The sequence below is a fragment of the Periplaneta americana genome, chromosome 1, assembly GCF_040183065.1.
Source record: "Periplaneta americana isolate PAMFEO1 chromosome 1, P.americana_PAMFEO1_priV1, whole genome shotgun sequence".
NCBI classification, from domain to species: Eukaryota; Metazoa; Arthropoda; class Insecta; order Blattodea; family Blattidae; genus Periplaneta; species Periplaneta americana.
Genome location: NC_091117.1, coordinates 187,743,347 through 187,755,124, shown reverse-complemented (window position 1 = coordinate 187,755,124; position 11,778 = coordinate 187,743,347). Strand labels below are relative to the sequence as shown.

General features: G+C 39.5%; 1 protein-coding gene across 1 annotated transcript in view; it reads right to left on the bottom strand.

Annotated features, from left to right (window-relative positions):
* Window positions 1-10,665: 10,665 nt before the first annotated feature.
* Window positions 10,666-11,778, bottom strand: part of LOC138705365 (serine/threonine-protein phosphatase 6 regulatory ankyrin repeat subunit C-like) — a 35,234-nt gene continuing 34,121 nt past the window's right edge. The window contains exon 8 of the mRNA XM_069834153.1: window positions 10,666-11,433. Coding sequence (XP_069690254.1) covers window positions 10,936-11,433 — 498 coding nt within the window. The 3' untranslated portion in view covers window positions 10,666-10,935. The remainder of the gene's footprint in view (window positions 11,434-11,778) is intronic.

Sequence of the window (11,778 nt, the reverse complement as noted above, 5' to 3'; positions counted from 1 at the left end):
GTATTAAGCAGGCGCTACACATAAAAAAAATTTACGCATATTTTGGTTTAAAATACAAGTTAAATTATTATGGTCTGACAAGTAAATACACGATTAGTATGATCAGTGTAGTAAGTTTCTCATCCAACTAGAATCGTTTGTAGGAGCCTCGTCGTTGACTTGCCAAAGTAAACGACCGTACTTCTTATGGAGACTGGCTTGATCTTGGGTATCTCTTCGGGGCGAGGGCATGAGAGGGGTGTTGTCCAGCGTGGATTTTGAGTTGTTGATAAACGAACAGGGAGGTAAACGAGCTTTGAAAATGGAAACAGATGGCAGTAGCTTACAGAGCTACTGATGAGTGACAATGAATGAGTCGGAGATTGAACATGCCCGTCCTGCGACTGCTGTTAGGCGCGAAAATAAGTTTTTTTAGTGTAGAGGGTGAGCTTGTATTTTATTGGTGTGTATGCTTTCCGTTTCACTGCAGTTACTGGAATCGAGTTGGTTGAGACCACGTGATGACGCGTAAGAAGCTGTTTTAATAAACTGTGTTGTTTGTGTTATTCTACTATATTAAATAGACCCTAGTCAAGATGAATACAATTCAATCTTTAATAGGACATCCATTTTCATCGCGCAGCTTAGAAGAGATGTGTGAGATTAAGCGTCTTGGTAGATCGACTCCGAACCTTGAAACTTCACAGTGCGTGAAAACCAAAACCAATTCATTTAACAGAAAATTCAATTCTGACGCGTACGAGAAGTTTCAGTGGTTATGTGGCTGTGAAATAAGAAAGTCTTTGTCCTGTTTTCTTTGTGTTTTGTTCGGAGGAGAGTAGGAAAACACTTTTCAGCCTCTGAAGTCGTCATAGGGATTGTTAGTAAAATTTCTAGTAATTTTGTACACTCGCCGAAGGTTGAACATAAATTGTTGTGTCTGAAAAATTCCGTTAGAGACACACAGCCTGAAATGTTTCTGAATTCATCAGTGCCATAAATAACTGAACGTTCAGTGCGAATATTCCTTTCATTTATGAACGGATACGCTCTAATGACACTACGAAGAAATTCTTCTGGGAAAACATTGTGGAAATAAGTAGGTGAGTTTTTGCAAATTTTTACGACTGTAGCACGATAGGCCTAATATTTCGTAGTAAGAAAGTAAACGAACAAAATTTTGAAGCACCAGCCGCCACTGGTATTAAGGTAGGTAAGTAGTTTTTACTAGTCGAGGACGAGTGCGCACCCGAGTGATAGCGAGAACTGCAATTGAGTAGTCCAGACTAGCAAATTCTATAAAACTCACATTTTGCATAGGTATGATTTTTTTTTTCCACTCCCACATTTTACGTAATGAAAATACATGACACTCTTCATGTTACATGATTTAATATCTGAACTGTTGGAGAGGTTGTAGTGTTTTGAGTATTATTTCATTTGTTTCTACATATGAGCTAGTCCATCTCAAATCGACCGAAATATACAGAAAATTCACCTTACAATTTCTAAATACAATTAAATTTTTTTATACGTAGAGAACTGTGATACAATGCTCTGTGCAAAGGTTGAGGCATCAGAACTTCATAGTGTTTAAATTAAAAATATTTAAATTTGTCATATTTTCATAAAATTAGCAACTTTAAACAGTTGTAGCTCCGAAACCCTTTCACCCAATGATCAAAATCATGGTTTATTTTGATGCTGGGAAATTAAAGTTTATATTGAAATATAAACAGATTTTCTTACTTTTTATGGAAATGGAGAAATTTAGATTTTTCCTCATTAAGACGCCTTTGGCTAGGAAAAAATATTTTTAAAATATGTAGTTAGATTCCGCATTGAAAGTACAAATAAACACATATTTTTACTGGTGCACCGTTGATAAGAAAGTATTGAAAATATCAAATAAAGAAAAATAGTACGCGCTTGAACTAAACAGCTGACTATGAGACGGGAGCTAGCCGAGACAAACAAGGCCAGGAGACAAACACGTGATGTGTCGTCTAGCAGCGCATGGCTGTGCTAGCTTTATCACAAGTTTTCATAAACACAGGAGTAAAATGACGTCCAACGCTCGCTTATCTTCAGCTCTCGGCCAGTGCGTGCGGTACTGCACCGTTCAAGTCTAGGCGTGTGAAAATAATCTATTTAATACCCTCGAAACTTATTGCCGTACCACTAAGCAAACAATACCGAATCCCTCTTAATAATGCAAGGTTTTTTCTCAATATTTTTTTACATTTTTACAAATGGCCAAAAAGCCTAAAAGCATGTAAAATCAGATTATTTGTCTCTCTGTGTACAATAAAAATAAGGATTACTTCTTAACATAACCTACCAAATGTCAGCTCCAAAATAAGCTCTCGTTTAATGTTCTGCAGTAAATGGTTCCAGAGTTCTGAGCGCTGAAAGAGGCTTGTTTTTATCAAATACGCTAAATTTGTTGCTCAATAATACGAAAACCGTTTGATTTTCGATAGTATATTTTTGAAAATGCACTCCCCTCAACACCTTGTATAAGTAGGGAAAAAATTAGAGTATAAAAATATGCGAGGTTTTTTACTGATCGATTTCATATGGATTAGCCCATATTATGTTACTCTTGAATGAGCCATATGTTGACTTGAGGTACGGTCACACATCGCTACTTTTGCAGCACTACTTTTGTACTGCAGCTGCAAAAGTTGCGTGTCGTGTTCACACGTAAGCCAAAAGTAGCGCGCTGCACAATACTTTTCGTGCTGCGCAACCCGAGTGCAGCAAAAGTTGCAACTGGAGGTTGCGAGTCTGTTCACACACAAGGCGCTACTTTTGCAGCCGCAGTCATGCTGCAGGTTTCCATCTCCGTGTTGACTTCTCAATATACATTTTGTGGTTATGTTCGCATTATTAAGAAACTCATGAGAAAGCTTCCTGATCTATTATTTGCTTTTCTGTCGTATCTAGTATTCAGAAATTGACATTATTTTTACTATAAAGCTTTTAAAAACGCCTATATACTTAAATGATAACCAACAGCATATTCATGTAATCAATGTTGGCAGCCCTCCTGTTTGGAACTACGCTACGGAAACTTTAAAAAATGAATTATATAGTCAGGAATCATGCTCAGACTGTGTTGTGTATTTAATAACTGTTACAAATAATTTATTTTCATCACATTTAACATTAAAATATATCCAAACAATATAAGTATCATTGGCACATTTGGTTGGTAACACTGGTTGCAACCGCAGCAAAAGTTTCAACAAAACCGATATCAAAAATGCTGCGGCTGCAACCATGAGAACCCTGTTCATACGTCGCTACTTTTAAGCTGCGCGCAGCATGGAAAAGTAGCGGGCAGCAGGTTCGGCAGCCGCTACTTTTCGGGTTGCACCGTTGTTCACACGTCGCAGTACAGGAGTTGCGCAGTTTTTTATACTGCAGCGCTGCAAAAGTAGCGACGTGTGACTGTACCTTTATACTTCCCTAGAGAAGCAATGTGACTTACGTCCCGTCGTCAATAGCAACCAGCTATAGTGCTTAAAATCTAATTGCACCCGTACATATTTATTTCACTGTTTGTAAAAGAGGTAAAGTTATCCCTGATACAAGCCACGCAGGCCCACAGGATACTGGAAGGTTAAGGCTCCCTCTACCTTTACAGACAATCTGCATTATTGGCAGTAGAGGTGTCAGTCCTACTTGCTTGTCACATCGTCTTTAACCTCAAGAAAATTTCCATGGTACTCATTTCTTATAGATTCTGGCAATTACCAGGGTCGTATAGGAGAACATCGGAATCGAACCCTTGTCCTTCCGGCTTGCAGGGCAACATCTTAACGCTACTGCACGCCCCATCATGTATGTAAGCGTTATGCAATGTCGTGTATGTTCTTTGCTCTTTAATAAATGAAATGAATAACCGTTTCTACAGTCTAGCTTAGTGAACACAAGGTTTTCGATCGCTTGCTTTCAAACATACTCGTTCTACTTCAAATAATACATCATAAGAAAGAAACAAATGCGTGGCCTATATCAAACAAAGTAAATAGAGTGACAATAAAGTCAATATAAAAATGTTAAGAATTCAGCTTCTTCTGTTACCATTTCTACGTCACAGCGTATGACACGCTCTTTGGTGACCTATTCGGACTACCATTTGAATGGGAGTTTCAGTGTCATTTGTGTCATGATTTGTTTTATTAATACCTTGTTTACGTCATTCAACAATACTTTAGATATTATTTATCATATCATTACTCTGAAGAGAAGATGAACCCTAATGCTAGGTCCATTTGAGGAGATTCACCATGCTTAATCATCATCATCGTCCTTGCAGGTATTAAGTCTAGTGGCCTGTTACGGTCTCCGTCAATCTTTTCAGGGGGCGTCCCAAAGATCGTCTTCCATGTGGTATATAACGGAGAATTTGTCTTGGGAGTCTGGAACGGTCCATTCTATTGACATGGTCAGGTCATTTTTGTCTGTAGTGGTTATATGTTCATAAATAGGTGTAATTTTCAATTCTTTTGTAATTAGTTCATTCCTTTTGTGGTCAAGCAAGGTGTAGCAGGCAGTCCTCCTTAGAAATCCCATTTACGCAGTTGTTAGGCGTTGAACATCTGAGTTTCGGACAGTCCAGGCCTCACTACCATACATGAGGACAGGTCTTGCTAGAACTTTATATGCTTTTAACCTGGTACGTTTTTGGGTTTTCGTGGTTGTGAAAACCTGGTTGATGGTTCTTAAGGCTCCTTTAAAATGTTGAATATTTTCAGATATATCAGTAACAGGTAAATGTGTAAATATTATAACCTAAATATTTAAATGAGTTTACATGATCTAACGTATGGGTTTCAATGCAACTTTTACTCCTAACTGGCTGTTTACCTTGGAACTTCATAATTTTTGTTTTGTTTGGGGAAATTCTCATATTGAAATTTTGTGCTATTATATTCAGACGATAAGTATATTGAGTATTGCAGCTCGTCTTCATTTGTAGCAAAAAGAACCTGATCGTCTGCATATAATAATCTATCTAGGGTACAATTTCGGAAGAGCGGGATGTTTCCATGAATTGTTAGTCGCCAATGTCTGATGATGGAGTTGTGAGAGGGGGCATCCTTGACGAACTCCACAGTTTATCGGTCTCCATTCGGTATGTTCTCATCCGATAGTAATTTTGATAGTATTGTGGTTATATAATTCGTAAATTGTTCTTTTAATTGCGTTTGGAACTGAATCATCTGCCAAAATCTGAAAGAACTTATTTCTGTCAACACGGTCGAAAGGTTTTTCGTAATCAATAAAAGCCAAGTGAGTTTCTTTATTAAATTCCCTATGTTTTTCGATCAAAATCTTCAAAGTAAAATATCCATGCTTAATTCCAATACAATTCAATATAAGCTACCCTAACCTAACCTAGAAAAAGGACTATTTTTACAAAAACAAAAACTAATGCTAATGCACCATTCCATCGAATACACTATTTTCCTCAAACATAATTATTGCCGATGTGAATATGTAAGAGCTCTATTACACTAGGCAATCGATTGCATGCAACTGATTCCAATCTATGTGCCAAGCAATTTCACCCTAAGTAAACCGCACTGCAATCAGTTTAGCGACCGTGTCAGAGTGAATGTGAGTCAAGCCGAGGCCTCTGGTATATACCGGGGACCTCGGTAAAGTTCAGTCGGGAAAATGTCGTCGAATAATGCAGAAGTACTGCTTCTCGCCTTGTTGATTAATAAACAGGAAAGGAAGTTACAAAAATTTCATGTTCATCCAATGTTAGCCTTAAGAAGGGAAAAGGAACTGTATTATACCTACAACATTTGAGGATCTCTGTGCGCATGAAAACAAGTTCTTCTTCAATTACTTTCGCATATCGAAATCTCATTTTATGAATTACATAGGAGAAGACGTAACTGGCCAAGATACCAAATTGAAACAAAGTATTCCAGCAGAAAAAAAGTTAGTCGTAACATTGAGGTAAGGCATATTAATTACTGAATCATAACCACAATGTTTTTTTTTTTAACACTAGAAGAAAACAAGATCAACTTGTACTGTATTGTTTAGTATTTATTACACGAAGAAAATTCCATAATAATACATATAACCAATAAGTGGGAAAAACCAACATGAGTTTTCTCGTTAACAGCCTTTTTTTTTTAAGTCGGAAAAGAAATTTACCAGCACTCTTTTCCATGCAATTAATTTTGTACTTTTGTTTGAGTACTCTTCTGATCTGCTGTCCCATAAGGTAGGAGATTTCTCAACTTCACATATAAAATCTTCTGTATTAACTTTGCTTTAAACGGCGCGTTAATTTTTCATCAAATCTTCCTTTTTCGTATTGTTTACAGTTTTTCCTCCATCGCACTGTTACCTGTTATCCACACTTCTTCACCAGTGAAAACACAAAATACGCACAAAGAACCAAATGACACAAACGTGCAGGCCACGTCAACTGTATCTGCTGAGGATTTGTTGACGAGACAGGTCTGGGGTTTGTGTGCTCGCAGGCAAGTTTAATGCAATTAGTTTCCTAGTGTAATATAGGGTGCGTCAGAAAGAACGGATGGATTTCACAGGGCAAGAAAATTGTAAGGATTCATCAAATCAAACATTTATTGTTATCAACATATTCACCAATAGATGCAGTTTATTTATGGTATTCAACATCATCCATAAGATGTCCTTGGTTTTCGATACAGGCATCGAGCCGTTTTCTGAAGTTCGCCGTCACTTTCACAGTCATAGTTGGTGGGATTGCCGCGATTTCTTCACGAATCGCCGTCTTCAGTTCGTCCAGTGCATGAGGTTACTTACGCCTTCAAATGGTCCCAAAGAAAGAAGTCGCAGGGCGCGAGATCTTACCGTAACCTCAGACAATCTCAGTGCAATAGCATGTTTGCGGGCTGATCGTTGAGGTGGCCGGACAACCTACTGTCTGTCTCCACATTTGCAGGTGTACACGCGCTCCGTGTTCGTCCAAGTGATTTCTTCTTTAATGTTGAACCTGTGGTACGAAATGAAGTCACCCACCGCAAAATTGTATTCCGAGTTGGAATCCTAGCGTGACGTCCGATGTCGAAATGAGTCCTGAGTGGCGATCACAGACTCTTCATTTTTGAAAAATGTCTCTGCGATGAAAGCACGTTGTACACCAGACCAACACCATGTTCTCTACTGAAACTGCATTCTCTGGCTGACCCAACAGTCTTGGTCCCCCTCACTCTATCCTTTCCCTCGCTGCGTATCGATAGTTTGAAATCCATCCGTTCTTTCTGACGCACCCTGTACGCTCCATTTCGGTCAATCCTCCGCAACGGTTGCCTTAAACTAAAAGTTGCAAGAACAGTTCCATGGCCTGCAACTAACTTGCAATCGATTTCCGAGTGTGCAACTAATTGCAGTAAGTGTAATAGCGCCCATTTCGGTCAATACCCCGCAACGGTTGCGTTAAACTAAAAGTTGCAAGAGCAGTTCCATGGCCTGCAACTAACTTGCAATCGATTTCCGACTGTGCAACTAATTGCAGTAAGTGTAATAGCTCCCATTTAAATTTGCATTATTTTAAATGAAGATCACCCACTTGTCTGTATCGCCTCTGTACGCATGACTGGATTCCGATCGGAATTCTGGCCAGAGAATTCTAAACGATTTCCGTACAGTCCAAGATCGAAATATAAATTGTCATGGCAAATTATATCGATTGCAAGGCCTCCAATCGCGGTAATATTGAAGGTATAGGTTATTTTATTAAGTTCAACAGTATGAAGAGCTTTATATTAGAATGAAAGCAATGTAATATGGAAAAAGAACATATGGATGGGTTTGGGATACCAAATTAACCAAGTAAGTCCTTCATAGTTTAAGTTACAGAGCTATTCAATTTATTTCCAGGTTCAGTTCAGAACACTACAATGATATAATAATAATAATAATAATAATAATAATAATAATAATAATAATAATAATAATAATAATAATCATAATCATAATCATAATAAAATAATAATAATAATAACACTCAGCACTCGCTGAAATGTGCAAAAGGTAAGCGGTGCCGTCCCGTTTGTACCATCGTGCAGCAGGAAGAGGTAGAGAGCATACCCGCTAGCAGCTACGAGTGCACCATGGTGCACTGCGTTTTCCGCGGGTAAGAGACGCTAGCCCCAGGGTGCTCTGTACTGACGAACCTGCTTTAAGTTGTTTTTGAAAATGTATATTCTCTTGCAGCCCCTAATACTTTGTGACAAGGAATTCCATTGTCGCCAGGTGGATATGTAAAAGATGATGAATAAAAGATGTTCTATGAAGCGTGCCACAGATAAGTGATCTGGTATTTACAGTACGATTATTTAGTCCTGACAGTCGCCGGCGAGCTGCGCCTGGGTCAGACGAGTCCATTAATTTACTCCAAGGGATGTTCAGGTTAGCCTGTTGCCTACAGTCAAAGGGATCGAATGTCTCGCATGCGGTATAGCGTTGTGTTTCCAGTACAGTTGAACTGTACTGCATTCCTTTAGCGACCGCTCGCCCTTATCTCTGCTCCGGAACTCTCCCCACTACTCCTATTACTGCTCCTCTTTCGTGTCGCTGAGCTGTCAGGGCTAAATAATCGGGCTGTACGTCGTGGTTAGAGTATAGGTAAGAGAAACAAGACGAAAGGTAATTTGGTGTTGAAGTGTGCAGAATTCGAGAGAGTAAAGACAAAGAGTGTAAAGTTCTACAGTCTTTAAGCCGGAGCCACGAAAGACTTGCGAAGGACGGTGATATGTGATCATATCGTCGGATGTTGTGCTCTAGCGGTAAATTACAACACTATTTGATTATTAATTCCGTAATGCGGACAATGAGCGATGCTTACTTACTTATTTGCTTTTAAGGAACCCGGAGGTTCATTGCCGCCCTCACATAAGCCCACCATTGGTCCCTATCCCTATCCATTCTCTATCATCATATCCCACGTCCCTCAAATCCACTTTAATATTATCTTCCCATCTACGTCTCGGCCTCCTGAAAGGTCTTTTCCCCTCCGGCCTCCCAACTAACACTCTATATGCATTTCTGGATTCGCCCATACGTGCTACATGCCCTGCCCATCTCAAACGTCTGGATTTAATGTTCCTAATAATTATGTCAGGTGAAGAATACAATGCGTGCAGTTCTGTGTTGTGTAACTTTCTCCATTCTCCTGTAACTTCATCCCTCTTAGCACCAAATATTTTCCTAAGCACTTTATTCTTAAACACCCTTAATCTCTGTTCCTCTCTCAAAGTGAGAGTCCAAGTTTCACAACCATACAGAACAACCGGTAATATAACTGCTTTATAAATTCTAACTTTCAGATTTTTTGACAGCAGACTGGACGATAAAAGTTTCTGAACCGAATAATAACAGGCATTTCCCATATTTATACAATGAGTGATACTATAATAAAAATCCAAACGCAACGAACGATTATTTTCCGGTAAGTGAGTGCCTACCTTAAATGTTACAATTTGCTTTATGCTCGACCATGCCGAAATGTAGTAATTATACACCTGGTAGCAGACCTTTAATGTATGTCATTAAAGTATACCTACTCATTACAGGTCAGGTCTTTCAGCCAATGACGACTCAGGTTACAACTGTTCAGCCAATGACAGGTCAGCTTTCTGCCGTTATAAAACCGCAAGTATCGATTATTCTCGGATATGCAATCGAAAGAGAATTAGCGAAAAGTCACGGAGGCTGGAAATCCAATACTGTCGCAGAAGGTTATGTTCTGTTACTATAATAATTAGCGTTAATTGTAAATAATATTCAAATAAATTCAATTTGTCATCTCGTTTTTCAATGTCTAATTTAATTTCAGTGTTATCTCTGTAGGTTCTTATGGCCTAGCAAGGTCAATGTGGACATCTATTCCTCGGAAAAAATCAATTCTTTCGCGTCTGCGCACATCTCACAACATACGGAACATTGCTCAAATAAAATTAATAATATCAAGTTAGAAATATGATCGAGCATAAAAAGTCGTATGAAACTCGCCTATAATGGTAATTAAGAAGCTCGTATGAAAATTATGAAACTCGCTTGCGCCCGTTTCATAAATATCCATACTCACTTCTTAATTACTTTCATTATAGGCTCGTTGCATAATGTACTATTCTGGATGCGCCTCGTATATTGCCCTTCAAGAATTTCGGTATTCGTTAGTTGTAAGTCATTACTTGTATTATATTTTAATTATTGTAATTGTTCCTGAATCATGTATGTAACTTGTAACCGTAAATCATTGCTTGTAATAGGCTATCTCTTTATTACTCTTAACTGTTTCATTGTTAATGAATTAAGTATTAATTTGAAAGTGAAAATTTGTTTTATTAATCTACTATTGATTATCTTTTTAAGATCGTGATTTACTCTGAAACGGTTAGACATTCGTGTATACTTTTTGTATTGATGATTCCTCAAACATCTCATTAATCTTTAACAGGAGCCATTCTTTCACTAATGTACATGCTTCTACATAATTCATGTACGAGTAAATTGTAACTGTGACCACTATTTTATGTTATCACTTTACTATTGTTTATTGGTTATAAAATATGTATTTTGATGCCAACTATAACCTTAATATACCTCAGGGTGAAATAGGGTTTATTAAATTGAATAATAAAAAAAATTTAAAAAAAATCCAAACGCAACAAACGGTTATTTTCCGGTAACTGAGTGCCTACCTTAAATGTTACAATTTGTTTTCTAACAGATCCTAATATGTCAATATTATTTTTAACAATTCCGTGCAATTCTTCCTGATACAAAATAAAATATGGTGGTGATAACGAGCACCTTATCTTACGCTAGGCATTGCTTGTAGTTTCGCTTCCTTACTTGGTGTAGGATGTAATATAAATCATAATGTTATTTTTGTACACACGAATTCAACAGCTCACGGTCAACTGCTTGTCATATTTTGTGCCGTATCCACTCGACGACGCCGCGCCTTTCTGCCATGACGGCCAAGTCCAGCGGGCTGTGCCCCGCCTTGTCCAGGGCTCTGAGGTCCCCGCCGCGCGACGCCAGCAGCTTGGCGACGTACAGGTGTCCCGCCCCCGCTGCCAGGTGCAGGGCCGTGCTGTTGTATATAGTGCGGTCGTTGGCGAGAGCACCTCGGTCCAGCAGCAGCCGGCACGTGTCCAGGTGGCCGGCAAAGCCCGCCTCGTGCAGGGGGGTCCACCCCCACCGAGTCCGTGCCCGCGGACTAGCCCCGGCATCCAGCAATGTGCGCACCACTGCTAGGTGTCCCTGCCCCGCTGCCAGGTGCAGCGCCGTGTAGCCGTCCCTGTCGCGACCGGACACGTTCAGACCGACGTTTGCCAGGAGGCGAATTGCGGTTGCATTGCCAGACGTAGCAGCGTCCAGTAGCAGCTGCTTGCGCGCCTCGGACTCCATGAACAGCAGCTCCTGTGACAAACGAGACAGTCACGTTTCTTTTCCAACAGACAGTAGTAGTTGTCAGTGGCGGCTCCTCGGGGGAGGGAAGGGAGGAACGTCCTCCTCACATTTTTCTTCTTTTGAAAGTAAATCTATACTTACTTACTGGCTTTTAAGGAACCCGGAGGTTCATTGCCGTCCTCACATAAGCCCGCCATTGGTCCCTATCCTAAGCAAGATTAATCCAGTCTCTATCATCATATCCCACCTCCCTCAAATCCATTTTAATATTATCCTCTCATCTACGTCTCGGCCTCCCCAAAGGTCTTTTCCCCTCTGGCCTCCCAACTAACACTCTATATGCATTTCCGGATT